Raw genomic sequence first — 26,936 nt, 5'->3', positions numbered from 1 at the left:
TTTAATTTTAAATCTACAGGTGATTGAAATTATGTGCCAAGAACGCAAGGTTTAGCGCTAGGCAACTGAATGTCAGTGCCATAAGGAGGATTATTTTGAAAAACGGAAGGACATCCAGCATTTTAAGTTTGAAGAATTTCTAAAATCTAGGTGTTGCGCTGACCTGGGAGCTGAGAAAAGTGCTATACCTGTAAGTGAAGTCTCTAATTTTGCATTTCATTAACCCAGAGCAAAGCCATATTTGTGCACACAGCATCAGAAATAATGTTGAAAGACCACTTCAGCATGCTCATCTGAAATATTATCAGAAAGACGAATTGCCTCAGCATGACAGAATAAATGTTAATCTAAAGCCTCATCTAATTCCAGAGAGGAAGCACACGGTGCATAACAGAAAGTTATTGCAAAAGGTTTCTTCTACATGCGGTCATGGAAAAGACGCTGGAAGAAGACTTTGAAGCCGACACATCCGACAGAAAAAAGCACTGAGATTAAAAATCACTCTTGCTCAACAACCGTTTTTAACCAGTAAAAACTCGAGACTATCTGCCTCTGGATATAACACCTCAAACCACTCGCCTCTCTTTTGCAATTCCCTTAAAGATACACCACTTCATTGTGTCCATGACCATCTCAAATAAATGTTTCCTTTTTATTGTGTACTGTTCTGTGATGGATTCTATGTAAATTGGCTTAGCATTATCTGTTGTGCAGGAGTATATGTAGAACTGTTAAATATAAAAACTGATTAAGTGAACACTGGGGAGCTATATCTAATGTGAATCCCTGTCATCAGAACTACAAACTTTGCTCAATGTATAAGAAGGTTAAAAGGAACTGATGTTCTGCGACTGGTGATCCACAATAGTACTGTGCACTTTCTAACGCCCTCGGTTACTGCCATTACGTCAGTGCAAAATGGAACTTAACATTTAATCATTAAATATCCAACTAACACCTTTATCACTGCTTTGCTAAGAACCTATACAAATGAGTGTGAAAAAAACATCAGTCACAAAATAAGTTGCTGCCGGAGAGGTCATAACCTGAAGACCATTATCTACAAGAAAGCTTTCAACAGGTGCTTATAGGGCAACTTCCAGACAAATTTTGCTCAATTCAAGCGTTAAGGAGATTGCCCATGATTTGTTTCAGAGATTAATGCTGACCATTTTCTAAACAAGCCGGACTCCAGGAAGGATCTGGTTCACTCCAAGCATGGCATATGAGCAAAAGAAAAACAAACTTGGTGACATTAGCACTAGAAATAAATCTTGTAAAAACACAGACTATGAGAACAAATTCAGTGTTCAACCCAGCCTCACTCAACACAAAATAACACAAGCTGGGGAAGAAAGATTTAGCCATAAATCTCATGTCACTGAACATGTGAGTTTGCTCACTGGGGATAAACGCTATCAGTGTTCTGAATGCCAAAAATGTTTCCGCAATAAATCGCATCTAATTGAACATGTGAGAATCCACACAGGGGAAAAACCTTTTCAGTGTTCTGAATGCCAGCAAAGATTCTGTAGCAAAATGAATCTTTCTCGACATGCAAGAACCCACTCTGGGGAAAAACCTTATCAGTGTTCTGAATGCCAAAAATGTTTCCGCGATAAATCATATCTAACTGAACATGTGAGAATCCACACAGAGGAAAAACCTTATCAGTGTTCTGAATGCCAGCAAAGATTTTGTAGCAAATTGAGTCTTTCTCGACATGCAAGAACCCACTCTGGGGAAAAACCTTATCAGTGCTCTGAATGCCCGAAATGTTTCAGTGGCCAAAGCACTCTCACTCGGCATACAAGAACCCACACTGGGGAAAAACCTTATCAGTGCACGGAATGCCAGAAATGTTTCATTGACAAAAACACTCTCACTCGGCATACAATAACCCACACTGGAGAGAAACCTTATCAGTGCCCTGAATGCCAGAAATGTTTCAGTTACAACAGCAAACTCACTGAACATACAAGAACCCACACTGGGGAAAAACCTTATCAGTGTTCTAAATGCCAGCAAAGGTTTTGTAACAAACCGAGTCTTTCTCGGCATGCAATAACCCACTCTTTGGAAAAACCTAATCAGTGCTCTGAATGCCAGATATGTTTTACTGTCAAAAGCAGTCTCACTCGGCACATAAGAATCCACACTGGGGAAAAACCTTATCAGTGCTCTGAATGCCAGAAATGTTTCAGTGAAAAAAGCAGTCTCACTGATCATACAAGAACCCACACTGGGGAAAAACCTTATCAGTGCTCTAAATGCCAGCAAAGGTTTCGTAACAAACCGAGTCTTACTCGACATGCAATAACCCACTCTTTGGAAAAACCTTATCCGTGCTCCGAATGCCAGAAATGTTTCCGTGAAAAAAGAAGACTCACTGAACATACAAGAACCCACACTGGGGAAAAACCTCATCAGTGTTCTAAATGCCAGCAAAGGTTTTGTAACAAACCGAGTCTTTCTCGGCATGCAATAACCCACTCTTTGGAAAAACCTAATCAGTGCTCTGAATGCCAGATATGTTTTACTGTCAAAAGCAGTCTCACTCGGCACATAAGAATCCACACTGGGGAAAAACCTTATCAGTGCTCTGAATGCCAGAAATGTTTCAGTGAAAAAAGCAGTCTCACTGATCATACAAGAACCCACACTGGGGAAAAACCTTATCAGTGCTCTAAATGCCAGCAAAGGTTTTGTAACAAACCGAGTCTTACTCGACATGCAGTAACCCATTCTTTGGAAAAACCTTATCTGTGCTCTGAATGCCAGAAATGTTTCAGTGAAAAAAGAGGACTTACTAGACATACAAGAACCCACACTGGGCAAAACCGTTATCGGTGCTCTGAATGCCCAAAAAGTTTCAGACGTAAATCTTATCTCACTGAACATGTAAGAATCCACACTGGGGAAAAAAATTATCAGAGCTCTAACTGCTAGAAACGTTTCAAAGGTAGAAGCTGTTACAAGCACCATAAGCAAACACACACAGTCCAAAATTATTTTCTGTGCTCTGATTGCCAGAAAAGATTACATTTTAAATGCAGTCTCACACTATATGAGCAAACACACACAGGAAAAAAGCGTCACCAGTGCTCTGAATGCCAGAAATGCCTCTTTGATCGGCATAGCCTCACTAACCATGAGAGACTCTACACTGGGAAAAAAACATATGAGTGCTCTGAATGCCAGAAATACCTTCAGAGAAAAACGCTTTCTCACTCAACATGAGAAACTCCACACTGGAGAAAATCCTTATGCTAGAAACGCTTTTATCTGAAAGACAGTGTTACACGTCATGAGAGATCCCATAGTGGGGAAACACTTTATGAGTGCTTGTAATGCAAGCAAATCTTTGGCTACAAACTGCTTTTCATTCGGCATGAGTGTACTCACATGGGGGGGAAAAGCCTTAGGGTGTTCTAAATGTCAGAAAAGGTTTGTTGACAAATACAATCTAATTCGACATGAGAGACCCACACTGGATTAAAGCCTTACACGTGCTCTGAATGCAAGAAAAGGTTTTAGTCAGAAAAGAAAGTCAGTCTCACTAAACATGAGAAATGCATCCACACCAGGTGAATAGGAACCCAAATCCTGAGTTGCAGAAAAGCTTCTAATGCAACCTGACTGTACATGTAAGAGCAAACATTGTAGTTGCAATAGGTTGACTTGCAACCTCAAAAGAAATTTGTGGGATTGAAAATAGTCAACAAATTGCCAAAAATCAGCAGTGTGAGTACCTGAAAGTTACAAAACTCTCAAGGTCACTCCTCGACTCAGAGAAATGTTAGTGCTTGCAAAATCAACTAATTGCCACAAAGTTCACATTATTTCTGTCAAAAATGTACTAGACCCAAAAGGCTTCTACTCACCCTTGTTTGTTTATATAAGACTGAAATATATATTTTGGGTGCAGTGATTTTTACACTTTGTTAACATTATTGAAAACAGAATTTTCTTGATAAGATACAGCAGAAGTAAAACTCAATAAACAAGTTACTTACCTTTGGTCACGCTGTTTCTGGTGGATACTCCTTTACCTGCTAATTCTTCACCTTGGGAATATTCCCCAGGCGCCAGACTGGATCCTGAAACTTTAAAACAGTCCTGCTGCACGCCGGTATGAGACATCGCGCTAACCATTCTCATTGAGAACAAACTCAGGGGTTCGTGGGTTCATTATCTCACAGGAATGTATCACATATGCAGGCCCTGTATAGAGGTTAATTCACCTTTTTAAATGAATAACATTCAGATGAGTCCTTTTCATTTCTAAAAATTCTAATTGTATTCTCAGTAACAAGTGTATATATACATTTCTGAGAGATGTCAGCGCAGTGCTCAAGCTGAAAGTGATATGATGATAAAACAATCAGATCCACATATTGTACACAGAAACAGGACTGTGAATTACTTTTGTACAATACAAGTTAAGCATAGCTGATTCTCAGGAGACATAGTTCATGTGAAACAGTCTTCGACTGTTTTAGTTAATTATCATGGTCTAATCAGGACGGTACATTGCTGCTTCTCCCTTATACTTATCACGCTGTATCCTGTACACCTTAGTAAGGAATCTTCTGTTTCACAGGACAACTCAGAACCTTGTGTGCTGGATCCATATATTTGAAGTCCCACTTGCAATGAGCGGAGGTAACAGGGTGCGCCTCCCCCTCCCAGTTTGGATCATGCCTATCCTATCTATCTTAGGCAGTCCTTGCAAGTGTAAAAACGAGTCCCCTTTCACAGGAGCAGCACAATGGAAACCTGTCGTTCTGCGGTGGAGTTCTGTATTTTTTTGTGTTTTTCAAATTATTTAATTTTGCAGGTATTTTTTAGTGAAACCTACTTCTGATCAGTGTAAATTGTTAGCTACTGGAGGCTAAACATCCCACGCAGTTACCACCTCCACGCCCATCTTCATTGCTTTAGGCCTAATGTCCGTAGAGCCAGACACTATGGTTTGAGCAAAATACTTGACTAAGGGTACTATGGCTGGGCTGCCATGTGTGTCAGAGCGAGGACATTGGAGATGTATGAACATGTGTATGTATGAATGGGATATATTTGTATGGGTGACTGAGAGCCCGTGTTGTGTGTACTTGCTGCATAGGACATACCTTTTGCCATATTTCGCACTGTTACATGTAGACACTATCATACAATCTTTTTTTTAAATAGGAGAAATTTAAAGTGCTAACAAATGTTCTCTAAAAATGCTTATAATATGGAAAAAAAATCTGCACTTTAAATTTGTCTCATTTTAGAAATAAATGGCTGTTTTTTCAGTTATACTTACGACACGATGTCTACTGGCCACTGGGAGTCAGGGCACTGCTGTTTGTAAATGTGACCTGTAGGAAGGTACATCCTGACTATGGTTGCCCCCAACTTTTTGCCCTGTGTTTTAGCTGGTTTTGGACATAGTCGACCTGGGACCCTGCCAATCAGGACCCCAGGCCTACTGCTCTCTCTTTAAAATGGATTCCATGTACCCTAGGTACATTTCCAATTGGTACTGGGCCACCCTATCAGACCCTGTAACTCAGGGCATGGGTGTACCCAGGGCTGCCAGGGGCTGCAGCATGTATTATGCCACCCCTGGCTGGCCTCTTAAATTTGACACAACTGGCTGCATGACAGCTGGGGCAAAGTCGTGTAATCACCCTTTGCTGTAGGTGTAGTATACCTATACCTAACCTAAAATGGACACACAGATTCCTATCAGTCACTCCTATGGCAGGCCTTGACAATCCTGAAGGCAGAGTGCTTGGAATCGTGTGAGATGGTGCTCTGGCATGAGCTGAGCCTGTCTGCAGCTTGCGGAATCAAGTCCTAATAGCTGTTCCATGATAACGCATACCATATACTCTTAAGTGCATTATAATCCTCGCGGTTAAATGCTAACTTTGGTATTGCTTTATCAAAACATGTCGAGTAAGGTGTCATACGAATTGGAATACTAACCCCTCGCCAATTCTGGCGACGGGGTTAGCATTCCCCCCTTCTAGAGGGACACGACATGTATGTAACTGTGAACCCCGGTTAAAGTTAACTGAAGCCTCAGCTCCACAAAATGGATGCTGCCACCACAGACACGAGTCTGACCCCCTGCAGCTGGGAGTCCTCCCAGTGAGGGGAGCCTGGACAAAGGGTTTCCTGTCAGGGGCGGTGCTAGCACCGTCCCAGACATGGTTTTGTGTATCCTGGGTAGGCAGGGCTTTACAGGAAGGTGACTGCTGAGTGGCACCCCGGTGCTCACTACGCATAGGCCGGTCTGAACCAGTTCCAGGGGCACACCAGCCCCTGGCCTGGGGAAGTCCAGCATGGCTGAGGGGTGTAACCACCCCCCACCTAGTCCCACCCATAGGCAGGACCTAGTCACCGGGTCAGCCCCCTTTTTTAGTATAAAGATGGGAGCGGGCCCCCTGTTAAAATTAGATCATCTTTGGAATCAAGATACCACTTTCTTCGAAAGGACTTCACGATTTCTTCTTCAAGATTCTCCCTTGTGGCTAAGGAGTAGTCACCCTGCATCAAGCGGGCACCATCCTAAAGAACACTGCGGTCTGCTGCAAGTCCTTCATCACGAATCCGACGACCCAGCTCGACGAGACCCGGCTTCCCTGGCACCTCTGACCTCTACTCACCTCTACAGCCAAGCTGAGAACCGTGAGTGCGACGAGACCTCAAGGGACCGACGATCGCCAAGACTGCACGACATCTTTACTGCAAGCCCACCGTGTCCTCCACTGGTGAGTGCTTTGGGGTCCGAGAAGCCCCGACCCTGCGCAGCTCCAGCACCCAAGATCAGCCCCCCTGCATCTCCACGATCGGCGTGAGGCCCTTCTGCTGTTTGCTGTGCACCGCGTTGTTTGGCTACTAGCCGGCTGGCTTGTGGCCTTCTGAACGACGCCCAACGACTTCACGACTGCTGGTCTGGTTGCTCCAGGCTGGCCCTTGCTTCCTTGTTCAAGAGAGGCACCCCGGACCCTCCTGGTCCACTCCAGACGCCATTTTAGGTCCACCGCGTGGGCTTGAATTTGCCAAGGCTTTGTTGCCCAATCCTGGGTCCAGCGACGCCGACAGCTTCCATCTTCGTGGGACAGCTCGATCCTCCATCCTGGTCGCCGACAACGCCTCCTGGTCCGTGAGATCTTCGAGTCAAGCGTCACCCACTCACCTAGTCGAGGTGGCTACCATCCGGTGCCCTCCTGGTGCCCACTGACTACTGGCTAGTAGTCTCGAACTTGGTCCCCTCTGCTTTCAGGTGTCATCTATCTTCGAGATCCAGGCTTGGATCCAACTGAACTTTCTTCACTGGTCACCGGCCAGCATCTTTTCTTCCGGCTCCTGGTCCGTCTACGAGGATTCCCGACGTCTTTTCAGACCTATGCAGCTGCAGCCCCTGGGCTAGGTAACTTCGGCATTTCGGTGCCCCAGCATAGCCTCACTATCCAAGGGTCAGAATCTACTTTCGTTTTCTCCCTACCAGGTCGGGTTCGCCCGAGAACACTAACTTTCTAATTCCTAGCTACCATAGACTTTTGTCCCGCATCTCGCGTGAGAGTGCACACACTGCACCCGAGTCCCCTAGGCCTCCTAGAAGTAATCTAACGATTCCCTAGTCAAGTCCTAGCGATTCCAAAAGCTATTAGTACTGTACTTACCTGCTAGTAATTTCGCATTCCACTTTCAGAGTATATGGTTTTCCGTGCCCCTCGGGCATTTGTATATACTGTGCTAACTTAAGTATTTTTGTAAGAGTTTTGGTTTGTGCTTAGTACCCTGTCCTCATAAAGAGTACAGGGCTGTTGTGATCTTTAAATAAATAACTGTTTATTTTCATAACACTTGTGTGGTGTCCTTTCACTTGGTATTCAAGGGGTATATGTGTGGTAAACAGCTGGCTTAACACGCCCTCTCGAGTCTTTAGCCTTAGACTGCTCGTATCCACGCTACTAGGATAGCTGGTCTATAAGGTTGACTTACAACCAATCATCAATAAGGGTTGCTGGACTGATACATAGTGTTCACTAGAATAGTGAGCACTGCATATCAGGCCACCTTCTCACATTGGTGGCAGCGGTGGGATTTGAGCTTGCTGTTGTTTTACCACACGTATCCTAAGAATATCTTGCTGAAAGATCACATAAGTACTGTTAGGTACATATAACTAAAGCTTAGAATACTCTGAGTTCTACTGAACCAGCTGTTGTAGCTCCTCAAGGCTTAGCACACCTTGGCTACAACTCTAGCAAGGGACCAGTAGGTAACACATAGTGTAGGTAGGTGCATCACTTACACCACACTAGAAGCAGTATGTCGGTCACAGGAGGAAACACTGAGTCTCCCCTTGTGTCAGTTGACCCTCCACAGGTCATCCCTTCAAAATATACTGCTCTTAGCTTCCATGAGATGAGACAAGTGTGTACTCTCAGGAAACTAAAACAGGGGTCTAACCCCACCACTTCCTTTCTGATTGGTCTCCTAGAGGCTTATGATGCCAGTAGGGCTGGTAACCCAGACCCTTCTAATCCAGATGGAAGTTTGCCCTCCTTACAGGGTCCCTTTGATATCCATCCCCTCCTTGAGGCAGATGTTGCTGAGGATGAGGATGAGTTATCAGGGGATGAGGCAGATAAGGGACAGGTAGAAGTCAATAGACTAACCAGGTCCAACTTAAGCAGACATGAGCTTGGTACTGGGGGACTCCTGGGCCCACTCTCAGGTCAGCTTAACATTGGGAATGGACGAGTTAGGTCTCTATCAAGAGGCTCTAGCAGATCCTTTCGAACCAATGGCTCTCTCAACTCTTCTCACAGAGGAATGTCTTCCCCTAAGAGGAGAGTGTATGAAGCTGAAGAAAGGGCAGTCAAACTGAGGATTGAAAGGGAAGAACTTGCCCTGGCCAAAGAGAGACTTGCCCTTGCTAGAGAGCAAGAATTATGTGGGCTAGTTCCCACTGGTGGTAGCAATAAACCTAGCAATAGGGAAAGGAGTTTTGATAAAAAGCACCTGAATAAGATAGTGCCCCCCTTTAGGGAAGGGGATGACATCCACAAATGGATTACTGCTTTGGAGAGAGCCTGCACTGTGCAGGGTGTTCCCCAAAGTCAGTGGGCAGCTATCTTGTGGCTCTCCTTTGATGGTAAAGGTAGAGATAAGCTCCTCACCACAAGGGTGGAGGATGCTAACAATTACCAAGTCTTGAAGAATGTACTGGTTGATGGGTTTGGTTTAACCACTGAACAATACAGGATGCTGTTCAGAGACACCCAGAAAACTCAGTCTCAAGATTGGACTGACTTTGTTGATTGTGCCACTAAGGCTTTTGAAGGCTGGCTACTGGGTAGTAAGGTTACTGATTTTAAAGGATTGTATAATCTAATTATGAGGGAGCAAATCTTAAATAATTGTCAGAACCAGCTATTACATCAGCACCTGGTAGACTCTGAGTTGACCTCTCCACAGGAATTGGGTAAGAGGGCAGACAAATGGGTCAGAACCAGGGTTAGGCCTAAAAACCAGGGTGGTGACCAGAAAAAGGAATCAACCAAGCCTCAAGAGAAGGGTGGGGATAAATCCACAGAGAAGACTTCCCAAGGGCCCCAAAATTCCAACAAGGGTGGTGGGTCCCAGAACACTCCTTCAGAACAGAAGAAACCTTATTGCCATACCTGTAAACAGGTGGGTCATTACAAAAGTGATGCCAGTTGCCCTAAAAATGGTAATAAGGGAAATATACCCCCAGGTAATACTCCTAAACCTCCTGTTACCACTAGTGGTAATCCCCCAGGTGGTGGGAGTGCCCCCAAGAATGTGGTGGGCATTACTTTGGGCAATCAGGAGGACTATGGCTTAGCCAGGTTCCCTGACCACACTCTTGTCTGTGAGACTGGCATGGGGTTTGCCAACTTCACTACTGGACCCCACATTTTGGGCAAGTATAGACAAGAAGTTTTAGTGAATGGTCAGAAAGTTGAGGCATTCAGAGACACAGGGGCCAGCCTCACCATGGTGAGTGACCATCTGGTCCCCTCTGCTCAACTGACCCCTGGTTTTACTTATCAGGTGACAGACATTCATGGAATGAAAAGAAGGCATCCCATGGCAGTAGTCAAGCTCAGCTGGGGTAATGTCACAGGGCCCATGAGAGTGGCAGTGACAGATAACCTACCTGTAGATTGCTTACTGGGGAATGACCTGGAACTCTCAGCATGGGCTGAGGTGGAACAAGAAACACATTCCAGAATGATAGGCCTATCCAGACAGGTTAGTGGGGCAGTAATAGCTACAGCCCCAGTCCCAGCACCATTCCTCCCTGAAAAGGTTGGAAGGGCAGTGGTAGCCACTGCCCAGGCTCAGACAGACTTTTCAGAACAGGATAGGAGGGCTGTGACAGTCACAGCCCAAACACAGACTGAGTGCCCTCCTGAAAAGGTTGGCAAGGTTGAAATGGTCTCAGCCTCTACTCAGACAGATAGTGAGGTTGTGAAGCCTGAAACAATGGATCACTCCACTCAAACAGAGAGCATTGAGGAGGAAGAAGAGTCTTCCCCCTCCCAGACACTAGGTGAGAGCCAGCCTCCTCAGGGAACTGACTCTACCCCTGTTGAAGGAACTGCCCCAGAGGTAGTCAGGCCTAGCCTGGCAGAGCCCCTGATGGCAGGGGACCCTTCCCAGGTGGGACCCAGTCTGGAGCAGGTAACCTGCACCTCTCTACCCTGCCTCAGTCAGCCCAGGGCTGAAGAGATCAGGGAGGCCAGTGGTGGACCCCAAAGGGCCCCCTGTCCAAAAGAACCCCTTAATCAACAGATTAGGATCACTGAAGCTAGTAAACCTAGCCAAGTGAAAATAAGTCAGACTCCTGAGGGATCCCCCTTAAAAGTAGTTAGGGAACTCCCACAGCTGGACACTGTTGGGCACAGCCAAACATGGGGCCTAAAAACCCCAGACCTGACCTGTCCCTCCAGTAAGCCAAACAGAGGGACTCAGCCTCCAGCTTTAGGTAGCCAGAGGCTGACCCTGAGAGCTCAGTGCATCTCAGCTAAAGAAAGAAAGGCACACATGATGAATGGTGATTGGAGGAAGTTGAGCCCAAAGGTAGAGGAGCCTCACTTCAGCACTCCATCCCAGCATCAGCCTTCTTCTTTCCCAAGACACACCAGAGACAGAGATTCCCTATGGTGGAGACCCTCAGATACCCTTAGGGTGAGGGGTTGCCTAGTGGACCATGACACAGGGGGGAACCAAGCCAGAGCTGGTCCTTCCTTATCTGGCCACTTAGGTAATAGAGGCTTACCTGGACAAGGGGTTTCCTGTCAGGGGCGGTGCTAGCACCGTCCCAGACATGGTTTTGTGTATCCTGGGTAGGCAGGGCTTTACAGGAAGGTGACTGCTGAGTGGCACCCCGGTGCTCACTACGCATAGGCCGGTCAGAACCAGTTCCAGGGGCACACCAGCCCCTGGCCTGGGGAAGTCCAGCATGGCTGAGGGGTGTAACCACCCCCCACCTAGTCCCACCCATAGGCAGGACCTAGTCACCGGGTCAGCCCCCTTTTTTAGTATAAAGATGGGAGCGGGCCCCCTGTTAAAATTAGATCATCTTTGGAATCAAGATACCACTTTCTTCGAAAGGACTTCACGATTTCTTCTTCAAGATTCTCCCTTGTGGCTAAGGAGTAGTCACCCTGCATCAAGCGGGCACCATCCTAAAGAACACTGCGGTCTGCTGCAAGTCCTTCATCACGAATCCGACGACCCAGCTCGACGAGACCCGGCTTCCCTGGCACCTCTGACCTCTACTCACCTCTACAGCCAAGCTGAGAACCGTGAGTGCGACGAGACCTCAAGGGACCGACGATCGCCAAGACTGCACGACATCTTTACTGCAAGCCCACCGTGTCCTCCACTGGTGAGTGCTTTGGGGTCCGAGAAGCCCCGACCCTGCGCAGCTCCAGCACCCAAGATCAGCCCCCCTGCATCTCCACGATCGGCGTGAGGCCCTTCTGCTGTTTGCTGTGCACCGCGTTGTTTGGCTACTAGCCGGCTGGCTTGTGGCCTTCTGAACGACGCCCAACGACTTCACGACTGCTGGTCTGGTTGCTCCAGGCTGGCCCTTGCTTCCTTGTTCAAGAGAGGCACCCCGGACCCTCCTGGTCCACTCCAGACGCCATTTTAGGTCCACCGCGTGGGCTTGAATTTGCCAAGGCTTTGTTGCCCAATCCTGGGTCCAGCGACGCCGACAGCTTCCATCTTCGTGGGACAGCTCGATCCTCCATCCTGGTCGCCGACAACGCCTCCTGGTCCGTGAGATCTTCGAGTCAAGCGTCACCCACTCACCTAGTCGAGGTGGCTACCATCCGGTGCCCTCCTGGTGCCCACTGACTACTGGCTAGTAGTCTCGAACTTGGTCCCCTCTGCTTTCAGGTGTCATCTATCTTCGAGATCCAGGCTTGGATCCAACTGAACTTTCTTCACTGGTCACCGGCCAGCATCTTTTCTTCCGGCTCCTGGTCCGTCTACGAGGATTCCCGACGTCTTTTCAGACCTATGCAGCTGCAGCCCCTGGGCTAGGTAACTTCGGCATTTCGGTGCCCCAGCATAGCCTCACTATCCAAGGGTCAGAATCTACTTTCGTTTTCTCCCTACCAGGTCGGGTTCGCCCGAGAACACTAACTTTCTAATTCCTAGCTACCATAGACTTTTGTCCCGCATCTCGCGTGAGAGTGCACACACTGCACCCGAGTCCCCTAGGCCTCCTAGAAGTAATCTAACGATTCCCTAGTCAAGTCCTAGCGATTCCAAAAGCTATTAGTACTGTACTTACCTGCTAGTAATTTCGCATTCCACTTTCAGAGTATATGGTTTTCCGTGCCCCTCGGGCATTTGTATATACTGTGCTAACTTAAGTATTTTTGTAAGAGTTTTGGTTTGTGCTTAGTACCCTGTCCTCATAAAGAGTACAGGGCTGTTGTGATCTTTAAATAAATAACTGTTTATTTTCATAACACTTGTGTGGTGTCCTTTCACTTGGTATTCAAGGGGTATATGTGTGGTAAACAGCTGGCTTAACACGCCCTCTCGAGTCTTTAGCCTTAGACTGCCCGTATCCACGCTACTAGGATAGCTGGTCTATAAGGTTGACTTACAACCAATCATCAATAAGGGTTGCTGGACTGATACATAGTGTTCACTAGAATAGTGAGCACTGCATATCAGGCCACCTTCTCACATGACCCTTCGAAATAGGAGAACATTTAAAGGAAGAGTAACTTAATCATTAAGTTAACATATTAATTTTCTCCCTTTTAAAAGCATTCAGAAACATCATTTTGTTCACAGCTCCAATATTAAGTTGTCAGGGACTTTTATCTAAGAAAAAAATATCTCAGTGCGTCAGTGGTTCACCTCTGTGACGCAACCTGGGTCATAAATCAGACTGAGCAGTGCTCACCACACCGTCGATGGTATATTTACCAATAACATCAATTCATCGGTCGGAAAAGCTCTGCGTTTTGTGTGAACTGATTACAGAGGCATTTCGTTTAATCTTTGTGGTCCAGCTATGCAGTCCGTTTCCACCAAGACACTAACAGTAATAAAATATTGTGCAAGGAAGAAAGTTGATAAAAACAAACCCAACAATCTTCTACGTGAATCCAAGCCCTCAATTGATCATGATGTGGAGCAAGCTGCTGCCAGGTATGAGGCAGGGTTGATGCAGCAGTCTCTCAAGTAGCGCCTTTTAAATCAAAGACGAACTATCGGTCCGCATCATGGTGCTCCTATGAGCTCAGAGAATATAAAAGGAAATGTAGGCACCAAGAACAACTTTGGAGGAAGAGCTACAGCCTAGAGGAAAATATAAAATATAAAACTATAATAAAAGATTATAAAACTATGGTTCAGGTGACTAAAACTGCCTTCTTTACAGATAAAATCAGAGCAGCTGAAAACTCACCTAAGGAATTATTTAAAACAGTCAATTCACTTTTATCCTTAGGTAATAAAAATGTAGCAACTCCCAAAACAGATACTACCCTAACTCGGGTATCTGGATATGATAAATTATTTGCAACTGCCTTTGTGGTGAAATACCTTTGATGTGTCCTTGCAACTCGAAGCTAAGCAGGCGATGCTCCTTTCACTCATCCGCCAAATTACACATTGCAATGAATCGCTGACACCATACTGCATGTTGGGAAACCTTAAAAGACATTATTTATGGCTGCAAAATTCACACTCTTGAGCTTATGCTACTTTATTTAACTGTGTACAAGGTTTAAGCTAAGCTCAAACCATAATCATTTGTAATCAAACATGCATCTGTACAGCTGAGCTGTGAGTGGCATGTGGCCGAGGATATGTATTCTTACCCCTTAATTGTACATTTGAGCACAGAACATTCCTTGAAATATTGTGATCAATTTAGGGAAATACCTCTGTGTGCTAAGAAAATGCATTAAGAATAACGGAATGTTAATTATCCTATTTAATACCTTCTCATTGCAGCTTTTTTTTCCAAAAGAGAAGTGTGTTAACTATACCAAATGTGTGACACCATTAGAAATAAGAAAGTAATGTATCTTTACCAGATAAGTTTATCAGTAAATTACGTTAAATTATTGGATATAAAATGTTGCATGTATCACTTATAGGAGAGAAATGAAAATGTTGGGTTTCGTGGACATAATTAAAACTTTTTTAAAGATGAAAGAAGCGCTATAATAGTTTTTTGTAAATGAACCCCAATGTGTATCTCTATTATTATTATTATTATTATTGGGACATTTGTAGAGCGCTGCGATTATGCACACCGGCGTGTCCACGCGCTGGAAGTGGGAATGGGCTACTGACAGGGGACACAGAAAACTGCGCGGGCCAATTATTTAGTGTAAAGATAAGTTTTGAGTTTTGCTCGGAAACTAGCCTCCTCTGGTTCCAGACGCAGGTCCGTTGGCAGCTTGTTCCAATTGGTTGCCGCCAGGTATCTGAAAGACCTGCCACCCATGCGGGCCTTCTTAATTCTTGGAATCCGCAGTAGGCCGCCCCCTGTGGATCTGAGCGCACGTGTTGGTATGTACGCTTCGATCAAATTCGTCAGAGGGTCGGGTGCCCTGCCATTCATGATGCGATGATAGGTACAGAGGGCTTTATACTCCACTCTTCTCCTCACAGGGACCCAGTGTAGCTGCTGGAGGGCCGCCTTGGAAGACGCCCTTTTAGGCAGTCTGAGAATCAGACGCGCTGCCGCATTCTGCAGCACTTGCAGGCGGGCCATGCTTTTTTCTGGAGCACCCAGGTACAGCAGGTTCCCATAGTCCGACCTAGCTGTCACCAGGGCATGGACCAGGGTTTGACGGGCTTCAAGCGGGAGTAAGTCCAGGACCTTTCTCAGCTTCTTCAGGATCCCGAAACAGACTCCCACCACCCGATTGATCTGAGGGCCAAATGTAAGGCCCGCGTCAAACCACACCCCCAAATTGCGTGCCTCTAGGCAGGGGGTTGGGGTAGGTCCAAGGCAGGAAGGCCACCATGCCGGCGACCAGGCAGACTGGGCTCTCCCCACCACCAGCACCTCTGTCTTGCTGCCGTTCAGCTTCAAGCAGTTATTGGACATCCATTCGGCTAGATCTTTCATGCACGAACGGAAGCCATCGGCAGCAAGACAGGGCGCATGCGATAGGGAGATCACCAGCTGCGTGTCGTCGGCGTAGGAGACCAGTTGGAGGCCATGGCTCTCCACAATCGAGGCAACAGGCGCGACATACATATTAAAGAGGGTTGGGCTCAATGACGAGCCCTGCGGCACGCCTTGGCCCAAAGGCACCCCCTTCGAATAGCAGTCTCCCTGCCTGACTCGAAAACTTCTCCCCTTGAGAAAGTCTTGGATCCATCTCAGCGCGGTGCCTGAGATACCACCTCTGTTCAGACACTGTAGCAAGATGTTGTGTGCTACAGTGTCGAATGCCGCGCTGAGGTCCAGCAGGATCAAAGTCATAGTTTGGCCTGCATCCACGCCCTCTCTCAGATGTTCCGTAGCCATGAGAAGGGCGGACTCGGTGGAATGTCGTGGCCTAAAGCCAAACTGCGTCGCATGGAGCAGTCCCCTTTCATCCACGTGCTTCATGATTTGGATATTAACCACCTTCTCCGCCACTTTTGACAGGAAAGGCAGGAGAGAGATGGGCCTAAGGTTTTCTAAGACCTCGAAGCCTAAGTGGGGTTTCTTCCGGAGCGGGAGCACCACCGCCTGTTTCCACCCATCCGGCAGCTTTCCCGATCCGAAAGATACGTCAAGGATGTGCCTTATATAAGGCTCCAAGACTTCCAAACTGTCTGCCAGGCGTTTTGGCGACACCGGATCCCACGGGGACCCTGATGTAACAGAGCGGCACACCGCTAATAAATCCTCACGAGGAGGGGTGCAAAAGTGTGTAATATGCACTGCCGTCTCTGTGTCCCCCATTGCAACCTCCAGGTCAGACCCTGTCGACCGAGAAGGAAAGGTCGAATAGATTTTCTCTACTTTCGCGGAGAAGTAATCGGCAATCCGGTCACATGACTCCGTAGAGCAGCTCTCCGGCTCTGTGGGTGCATTTACCGAAGTCAGGGATTTATAGATGCCGAAAAGTTCCTTGGCGGAGTTTTCCGCCCCCTGAATTTGTCCAGCAAAGTAGGCTGCCTTAGACTTTTTTATCAGCCTATGGTGAAGGCGCCTTTTTTCCAGGAACAAGTCCCTGGCCTTGTTGTCATAGGACACCCTCCAGACTTTTTCTGCCCGCCTACAGTCCGCCTTTGTCAGTCTCAGCTCAGCACTGAACCAAGGAGCTGAGCGCTCTTTCCGAGCACCTGTGGTGGTGCGGCAAAGTGGGGCTGTCTGGTCAAGCGCTTCCGTAATGCGCTGATTCAAGTTGAAGACCGCTGTTTCTATGTCCTCACCCCCAGGCAGACCATCCCTAGTTAAGGCTTGATTAAAATCCTCCACCGAGAATTTGGCCCACTTCCTCCTAAGATAGTTAGAGGGTGCCTGGCTAGCTTTGTTGGTATTTCTACTCTGTATGGAGAATGCTACCAGGAAGTGATCAGTCCAGGGAATGGGCTCAACACCTGACACCTCCACACCTTCCCAATTAGCATAGACCGGGTCCAGGAGGTGTCCCTGTCGATGCGTGGGGGCCTCAAGTTTCAGATCCAGTTGCAGGGCAAGCATGTCCCGACCAAAATCCTCCACCCCTGTGGCCTCTGGGCAGTTAAGGTGCAGGTTAAGGTCTCCTAATAGGAGAAATTTATCCCTGCGCAGGGTAGCCTCCATGAGGCTTTCTAACAGGCTCTCCCTAAACTTAGTGCAGGCCCCTGGCGGCCGATATACTAGGCATCCGTTGAGCGTCATGCCCCCATTGATTTTAATCGAGAAGAGGCCTGCCTCACTCTCCACGATCGGTGTGCGCTCTAAGCAACAGCCCAAAGTGTCCCTAAAAATAATCGCAATCCCCCCTCCCACCCCCTCTGGCCTATCCTGCCTGACCCAGGAGTAATTCTCCGGTGTAGCCTCAATGATGTCAGAGTCGGAGAACTGATCTAACCACGTTTCTGTTAGAAACAATAGGTCGAGTTTTTTATCAGTGATCAGCTCGTACACATCGAGCCTATGTTTGCGTAGCGACCTAACATTCAGGAGACCGCAGGACAGTGCCTGCTCCGTGGTATCCCGCGGCATAATAGTCATACGGAAACCACAGTGAGGACACGCCCTGTCCCTACTCGTCATACCATGCATACATATGGAGGCAGTGCGGGGACGGAAACTAAGGAGTTGTTCCTTAGACCAGAAGATCTTTCGACCAGGGGTTATCGCCCTAGCCCGCAGTCGGCCGCGGACGGGCGCAGACGGGCTCGACTTTGGCGACACTTCGGCGCGCCTTCGTCGCGCCCGCTGCGCTCGTCCGCTGCGCTGCCTTGTTAACATCCGCCTTATATCCCCCAGAGCGAGTGCCTCAGGATGACTAGACCGCTAACCGGTCTCCCCCGCTCACCGGAAGTGGCAGTCTCGACCTTCCACGCCCTCCGCGCAACGGTGCTAGTCACCGCGTCGGACCAGGGCGGGAAGGAGGGAAGAGAACAGCCCCGGCGTCCACTAAGGCAGGTAAGCCTGCAAAGACCCCAAAAATGAAATATTAGTTGCCAAGAGCAAATACAAGTAAAAAGCGCTAACACGCTAACACGCTATTAAAATACTCAGCGCCGAGCACAATGGCTGTGGACACTGCCACTGCCCACTCTACAATAACATCTCTCTTAAATCAAAACTGCGCTTGTTTTAGGGAGAAAGCTAAATGATCTAGCAGATCAGTATTTTTATTAGGAAGCTTCAAGTTAAAGAGTGAAAACACTTTTTTAGAGTTCCCTAAATTTGTGATAAAGTTATTTCAATAGGTATATTTCATGACAATATTGAAATGGGAACAAAAATAACAGGAACACATATTTACACCACAGGACAAACATATTGGAGACTAAGGGCCTGATTTGGATCTCGGACGGGTTACTGTGTCACAACGGCGACGTATATCCTGGCACCCAAAATATAAATTCCTTTTTGTCCGATGGGAATTATATTTTGTCTGAAGGGATATCCGTCACCAGTGTGATGGAGTAAACTATCTGCCAAGACCTAAATCAGACCCTGAATCTCAGTAATATAAAATATATTAAACCTCCATCAAAAATAATACATTTGGTAAAAGTGGTTCCTTTTGGGGTCAGCAGACTACCGTTTCTGTGAAAGCTTTTAGATAAAGGAATCTTTCATTTTTTTTAAATGCAGCCCATTTTCCTATCACATTCACAAAGGTCCCCTTGGGGACTCCTTCCCATTTGCTACTGGATTACCAACTCCTAATAATGTTTTGCAACCTACGTTTGGTCGCAAAACTTAATGCATACCACAAGGATGTATTAAAGTTTCAGAAGGGTATCCCCCTTCCAAATTCTGAATCCTTAAATGGGCTTAGTATATCTCAAAAAGGGTTTTAGCATTGCAATCCATGGGATTTACCGAATCGGGCGTTCGTGAACGGTAAAACCCTATGTTTCTAAATTGTCTCCAAATTAAGTTTGCTAATACCATTTGTTGAGTTAGTAACCTGTACACCTACCTATTTAATGTTAGTATTGCTTGAGATCAAATGAAAACCATCTCGCTTAACTCTGACACAATACTTATTTAAGGACAGAATTTCTGACATCAAGCTTTAATGTTTTGTTAAATATGTTTCTAAATGTTCTCACATAAGAAAAGTAGCTAAAGCTGTCTCTGGGCCTTCAACATAAGATATGATGTAATCATAATTTGAGATACATTTTCTGAGTATCAGGAACAATGTGTGTTTCTTGGTTTTCTCAAAACCACTATAATAAACATATTCAACCCTTTTAGATTTTATCTGTTTGTTCTGGCGTATGTTGCAGATAATAATCTAGATTTAGACCAAGGATCAATTCCACCCATGGTTTCTAAAAGCTGTTTATCATTGATCTCAATTACTATTATCAGAAATAAAACTGTAAATGACCTGATCTGAGAGATGGACCTTCAAGTATTATGCTCAGTCAATTTATGGAACAAAGTATGGAGTTAAAACCTAAATAGATTAGATACACAAACATGGCCTGACCACTGTATTTTACATCAATAGATTATTTATCAGCACATATTCTCTAATTACAATTAACTCATCTTCTAATTGATACTGGTCTTGTGCTGGGTCTGCTGGAACTATTTCCATATGACATTTAAATTCCCAAAAGATAAGGAATTATGGTTTCAGGGCTGGTCAAACCTTAATGAATGCTACACCTAAAAATGCCCTGTTGTGCAGCATGATTTAGACATGGTATGTTTTTCCTTTTGAATGTAAAATTGAACAAATATTTATTGTTGTTGCCACCCAAAACATTATCAGTAATTGGGAAAATAACAATAAGTGGTCCTGTAATGCTTGTTGGAAAGAGAAGTGTTTAACCACAAAGTGGATCGAATTCAAGTTTATAACTTAATTGCTAGTGTAGAAAAAGATATGATTTTGAACCCTATGAGGCGGTTCTTTTCCAGAAAGTATTCATGTCCGTATCATAAGTCATAAGTCAAGTAACACTGATGAAGTCAAAACGCCTCCTTGATCATTCAAATTGAATTTGAATTACAATATAAAATGATCATTGTTCACAATATGATTATTGTTCACAATATTTCTCTTAGTACTTTCCTTTTTGTACTTATTTGTGTAAAAAAAATATTTGTATTTGTTTTTCTATATGTTGGAAGCATTACATTAATGAAATCTCTGTATCCCACCATCTTTCTTTTCCTTTCCTTTCTTCATGAACATTTCCATTGTTTAACTTTTTAGGTTGCCTGATATGAAGAATTTTGCTCTACATAACTATGCTGTGTTACAGAATGCTATGTTACAGTATGTTGAGTTTTATGTACCACTTTTGTCTATTATATGTATGCCAGCTCATGTTTAGTTATGCTTTATTAATTAGATTATGTTTATTAGGTTTTATTATTCAATAAAATGTTTCAAGCATAAAAAATGAGAAATGCTGTGTGTTTACAACTGCACCATTTTATTGTACGGGTAATCTCAAACATGTTCCCAGGGGCCAAAAGGATCATGTTACTTGCCCAGTAAGCATCTGTTCTTGGCATGTAGAACTGTAGATTCACATGCTTTGCATACTCCTGCCATCTAGAGTTGGGTCCGGATGTTTGCAAGTTGTTTTTCTTTGAAGAAGTATTTCCAGTCACGAGCTAGGGGACTCCTCCTTTCGGTGATAGTGTTCATGGGCAGCGACTCCATTGTTAGATTGTTTTTGAGCAGAGTGTTAGAATGGAGTTAGTAAAGGTAGAATAGCGATGTCCATGCGTTTGTATGTAAGTAAGAAGAACTGCAACAGGTATAGGTACCTGGGGAGGCGGGTGGGCGAATGTGAATCTACAGCTCAACATGCCAAGAACAGATGGTTACTGGGTAAGTACCATTATCCGTTCGAAGCATGTGAGCTGTAGTTCACATGCTTTGCATAGACTATACAGCAATAACTCCCAAAGCGGTGGCTAACCTGTAGCTGTTGCCGTTGTTTGAAAAAGTGTTATATTTACTGCCTTGCCTACATTAGCCTATTGCCTCGCTAACACATCTACACAGTAAGGTTTGGTGAATGTGTGCGGTGTAGACCATATTGCTGCCTTACAAATGTCAGCTAAGAGAATATTCCCTAAGAAGGCCATAGTCGCCCCTATTTTGCAGGTGGAATGCGCCCTAGGCGGTATTGTCAAGGTTATTTTCGCTTTCACATAACATGTTTTGAACATTTGACAATCCATCGTGCAATGCCTGATTTAGATATAATATTGCCTGTGTGTGGTGGCAAAAAAACAACAGAGAACTGTTTTGTCTTGCGAAAATCTTTTGTTCTTTCTACATAATGAAGTGGAGTTCTTCTAACATCTAATGTGTGTAGAACTCGTTCTGCTACAGAAACAGGTTGATGAAAAAACACGGGTAACTCGACTGATAGATTGATGTGAAAAGCAGAAACCACTTTAGGTAGAAATTTGGGATTGGTTCATAGAACCACTTTATCTTTATGAAGTTGAAAGTAAGGTTCTTGTATAGTTAGCGCCTGGAGTTCACCAAATCTCCTTAAGGAAATGATTGTGAAAAGCAACCTTCCCGGAGAGAAATTGTAATGGACACCTGTGCATTGGTTCAAAAGGTGGACTCATCAGCCTTGTAAGGACTATGTTCAAGTTCCACTATGGTGCAGGTGGGACTCTTGGTGCTATTACTCTTTTTAATCCTTCCATAAAGGCCGTATTGACTGGTACTCTAAATAGAGAAAAGTGTTGTCTGTTTTGTAAGTATGCAGCTACTTCTGCTAAATGCAAGCAAATGGATGTGTAGGCTAGTCCAGATTGCTATAAGTGTAAGAGGCAACAGATGATGTTTTGCACTGAGGCATCAAGGGGATTGATATTATTATTTGTACAATAGATAACAAATTGTTTACATTTTGCTGCATAACATGCCCTAGTAGTAGGTCTCCTAGCCTCCTTTAGGATATTCATAAAGTTGGGTGGTAATTGTAAATAACAAAACTCTATGATATCAGTAGCCAAATCGCTAGGTTGAGTTTGTTGGGATTTGAATGCCTGATTTTTCCATGGCTCTGAGTGAGTAGACTGGAGTTGAGATGCAGCTTTTGATGTGGAACTACTGAGAGCTCTAGCAGGGTGGTGAACCAAGGTTGATGTGCCCATGTGGGAACTATGAGAATCAGTTTGAGGGATATTTGTCTGAGCTTCCGAACTACCAGCGGAATGAGTGGGAGAGATGGAAAAGCGTAAGCAAATATCCCTGACCAGTTCATCAATAGGGCATTGCCTTTGGAGAGCAGGTGTGGGAACCGGGAGGCGAAGCTTTGGCATTTTGCGTTTGGAGCTGTGGCGAACAGGTCTATGTGTAGAAATCCCCATTCCTGAAAGTAGGGAAGGAGAACCTAGGGATGAAGTTCCCACTCGTGGATTTGCTGCCTCTGTCTGCAATCTGATTGTTCACTTCTGGAAGATATTCTGCTAGGAGATACATTTTTTGATGTATGGCCCATTTTGAAATGGCTTGTGCTAGGCGTGACAGTTGCAGACAGTGTGTTCCCCCCCCTGTTTTTGTATGTAATATATAGCTAGCATGTTTTCTGTGCATACTAGGACAGTTTTGCCTGTAGGGTAAGGTAGGAAGGCTTTGAGCACTTGAAATACTGCTAGTAGCTCCAGGTGATTGACATGGAGGCTCTTGTATTTCAGAGTCCACAACCCTTGGACTGGGAGAGTCTGTAGGTAAGCGCCCAAATCAGTGAGCGATGCGTCTGCTGTTAGCCCTCTCTGTGGAACAGGGTCGATAAAGGGCCGCCCTTTGGATACATTTTGTGGGTTCCACCACTGCAGAGTGCGATTAGTGCGGCCATCTATCAACACTAGAACGGTCAACTGACCCTGTGACTGGTTCCACGGACTTGCTAAGCATTCTTGAAGGTGACGCATGTGAAGCCTTGCATGGGGAAAAATATTATAATGCAAGACGCCATCATCCCTAGTAGTTGCATGAATACTCTTGCTGGCAATGCTTGGTTGGGCTGAAATTGAGCGAGAAGGACCTGAGTGTTGTGAATCCTGGCTGTATTGGGAGAGGCTAGAGCGTTGTGAGCGTCTATTGTGGCCCCCCCAGATAAGTTTGTATGTTGGAAGGCTGTAATCCTGAATGGATTGTGGAAATATGCGTCTTTGAAATCTAGGGTAGACAATAAAGCGCCCTGCTTTAGACGAGGGAGCAATTATTGGTGTATCACCATGTGGAAATGCTCTGAAAGTATGTAAAGGGTTTAATTCTCTGAGGCCTAGAAACGGTTTCAATGAGCCGTCTTTATTGGGAATAGAAAATACAAGGAGTATACCCCCTGTTACTTGATGTTATAACGGCTCAGGTTCTATGGCTCCTTTGGAGAGGAGAGACTGTACTTCTTGTTGAAGTGTAAATGTAAGTGTAATGTTCTGGCGACATTTTGTGAGAACATGGTGGTATGTTTGGAGGAATGTTGGTAAGTTCCAGGCAATGACCATATTTGATAATTCCTAACACCCATTTGTCCATAGTGATAGATTGCCAAATGTGGAGGAATTGTAGAAGAAGTCCCCCAATAGGTGTAAAATGGCCGGGGAAGTGTGAGCAAGTCACTGTTGGGAGAGAGGGAATTACGCGGTACTGAACCCTTGCCTCGACCTTTGTTATCCTCCTCTAAAGAAACCTCTCGTAGAGGAAGATTAATTGTTACCTTTGTAAGAGGTGGTAGTGTTGTCCGAAGAAATGGTCTTAGACCCCCTGGTAGAAAGACCGACGAAAGGAGCCACGGTTAGAAGGAGACTGTAGAGCTCCGATAGATTTGGCTACCGCTGTGTCTTTTTCATCTTCTCCAAGGACTTATCTACTTCGGGGTCAAAGAGATGCTCCTTGTCAAAAGGATATTTAAAGTAGACTGCTGGACTTCAAGTTTGAACCCAGAAATCTTTAGCCAATCATGTCTTCTAAGTAACAAACTTGTATTAAACCCTCAGCTGCCGTGTCTGCAGCATCTAAAGCACATCTTATTGAGGAATTGGATATGAGATTTCCCTCCTGAATGAAATCTTGGGCCTTTGCTTTACATTCATCTGGGAGATGTTGCAGCAACTGCTCCATTTCAACCCAGTGTGCGATGTCAAACTGGCTAGCAGGGCCTGGGTGTTGGCAGCGCGCCAGTGGTTTGCTGCTTAAGCAGCTACTCTCTTACCAGAGGCGTCTAATAGTTTTGACTCCTTAACTGGAGGGGGTGCATCCCTGTGGTCTGTGAATTGGTCCTTTTACGGGCATTAGAGGATACCAGAGAGTCTAGTGGTAGCTGACCTTTAATAAAGACTGGATCTGAAGGAGCAGCCTTATAATTTTCAATTCTGGGGGTTAGAATGCGGGCCCGCTCTGGATCTTTGAAAATGTTGTCCGCATGTCTCATCATGCCTCTAAGAATAGGCAGAGTGTGGCTAGCCCTATGTGTGGTGGTGAGGGTTAGGAAATCTTCCTCTAGAGATTCCTTGTGTAACTGCACCCCATGATATTCTGCAACTCTAGTGAGCAACGCTAGGTGTCCTACATTGTCATCAGGAGGAGAAGGCTTTGCAGGGTAAAGATCTTGGTGAATCTGTGTGATAGTCTCTCCAGGGATCTATCTTTAGAAGAGTCTCCCCCCCCATTCTTATCATCATCCTGGAGAGTTAGTGGGTGTGATTAACAAATGACGTAAAGGTGGAGAGGTTGGTGTTGAAGAATGTGGGAAGGGAGTAGGGTTAGTATCCACATTCTTCTTCTTGAAAGGAATAAAGTAAGGGTCTTTCTTGTGACTCAGGTTATTGTTTATGAGGTGACTTAGTAAGAACACATCTTGTATCAGGATTTATGTATAGTTCATTTAGTTTTAGGTCCAATTTGGATGTTGGAACATCGAAATCTGGACCCTGCTGCTTCGGAGGCACAGTTTTGGGTTTCGGTGCCGAAGATTTTGGTGCTGGGGTGGAATCTCCTTTTCACGGCAAAGGTTTTGGTGCCGAAGGAGGCTTTGTCTTTGGCGTCAAGGATTTCAGCTCCGAAGCGGATTTCAGCTTCGAGCCTGAATGCTTCGGCTCGGTGCCAGTCTTTGGCTGACTCGATCCCGAGCCAGAAGGTTTAGCGATGTGTTTTGTGCCGAGCCGGAGGGTAGGGCATCGGAAACATGTTGTTGGTGCTGACCGTGGCCTGAAGGCGGGGTGGGACTGAAGCCTTTTGTTGTGGTTGACTTGGGTTTTGGGTTAAGGGGCTTTCGTTGCTCACGGTACGTTGACCTTGCGGCAAGTCTTCTTCCGCGTCTGAGTCCGATTCAGGGATTTTTTTTTGTGCAGAATTTTATATAGCTCGAACTTGACTCAAACCGAATCTGCCCCTTGTGCGTTGAATTCCTATTCAAAATATTTGCCAAAGATTTCCGGCATGTAGTCGACGTTTTGAGTTTGCATCTCGTGACGTCAAGCCCGACTATCATAGTTCTCTTCGTTGTGCTCCAGAGACAAGCACAAGTTGCAAACTTCGTGCAGATCAGTGCACGTATACTTAGTGCTGCACCAAGGGCAGAATTTAAATGGGGTCCATTCCACCGACTGCGAAGTGGGCCGAAGAGGGTAGGCTGGACGGCCTTTCCAAGACCTCTGATCGAAGTAGATTTTTCTCTTCGACGGACACGATGCGTGGAGAAGTGGAATACGTGTTTGAAAACAGTACCGATGTGGGTAATGTGGATTGCGCATCGGGGGGAACCCGAAGCAACGGTTTGGAAGCGGAGTGCAGCAATAGACGTCCGAACCCGATGGCGAAAAAAAACATCTAACAATGGAGTCGATGCCCATCCGAACTATCACCGAAAGGAGGAATCACCTACCTCGTGACTGGAAAGACTTCTTCGAAGAACAACTTGCAAACATCCAGAACCAACACTAGATGGCAGGAGTATGCAAAGCATGTGATCCACAGCTCACATGCCTCAAACATATGGTCTGCTGGGTGACAGAGGGCCGCATTGGCATCAGCAGGGATAGGGTCTGGCAGGGGATTCGGGGGGACGTAAGGTTGTAAATAGGGAAACAAAGCCTGTATATTGTGTGGACTGTGACTCATGGGGTTATTGAGGGCATATCAAACTGCCCTCTAAATGAATCCCCTAGTGTTTACAAGAGATATGGATTTGACAGTTCTGTGTCGTGCTCTATTTCAGTTGCTATCCGTGTACTGGACCCTGAAGCAAACCTTCTCTGCCTGCTATTGCCACGTTTGGTCAATCAAGTTTACACAGGAGGTAACTAGATTATTTAATTGGGATGAAATACACTCTTAGGCCTCACAATCTGCTTATGTTTTTAATCTCTTATCTGTAAACATTTGGAGAGCTTAGAAACAGGGTCATTTAAAGTAGCAAGTGCTTTTAGAAATCCTTGGGAAACTCCCCAACAAGGTGCGTAGTTCACTGAGTTGGGCAGCCACAATCCTCACTGTCATTTACTCCTGGCTTGACATCTTGGCCAAAATATTCTGGTTGTGAACTCTATTAAAAGTCTGGGCAGCCTCCATCATCTGCATTTCATTGATAAGAACAGTCCCCGAGTCTCACCATCAAAGCCACTGATACCCAAATTATGTAACAAACCAGATGAAGTCTATAAAACCAGGAGTCTTGTTTGTCATAATTATCAGCCTCCCCTTGTGACCAATTGTGTTCTCAAGATCTTTGTATTCGGT

General features: G+C 45.5%; 1 protein-coding gene across 1 annotated transcript; it reads left to right on the top strand.

The window, feature by feature from the left end:
- Positions 1 to 1,151: 1,151 nt before the first annotated feature.
- On the top strand, positions 1,152 to 2,949 carry LOC147737441 (uncharacterized). Its single transcript, XM_086934839.1, has 2 exons — positions 1,152 to 2,450; positions 2,703 to 2,949. Exons 1-2 carry the CDS (start codon positions 1,219 to 1,221, stop codon positions 2,947 to 2,949), a joined length of 1,479 nt encoding a protein of 492 aa, XP_086790965.1. The 5' UTR covers positions 1,152 to 1,218.
- Positions 2,950 to 26,936: the final 23,987 nt, after the last annotated feature.

Source organism: Lissotriton vulgaris, chromosome 1_1 (genome assembly GCF_964263255.1).
Source record: "Lissotriton vulgaris chromosome 1_1, aLisVul1.2, whole genome shotgun sequence".
In the NCBI taxonomy this organism is placed as follows: Eukaryota; Metazoa; Chordata; class Amphibia; order Caudata; family Salamandridae; genus Lissotriton; species Lissotriton vulgaris.
The sequence above is the reverse complement of the archived record's forward strand: the minus strand, read 5'-3'. Positions and strand labels throughout refer to the sequence as shown.

Coding starts and splice junctions, on each gene's coding strand:
- LOC147737441 (XM_086934839.1), top strand. CDS start 1,219: ATGGCATATGAGCAAAAGAAAAACAAACTTGGTGACATTAGCACTAGA. Junction 2,451..2,702: donor TGTTCTAAATGCCAGCAAAG/GTTTTGTAACAA, acceptor ATGCCAGCAAAG/GTTTTGTAACAAACCGAGTC.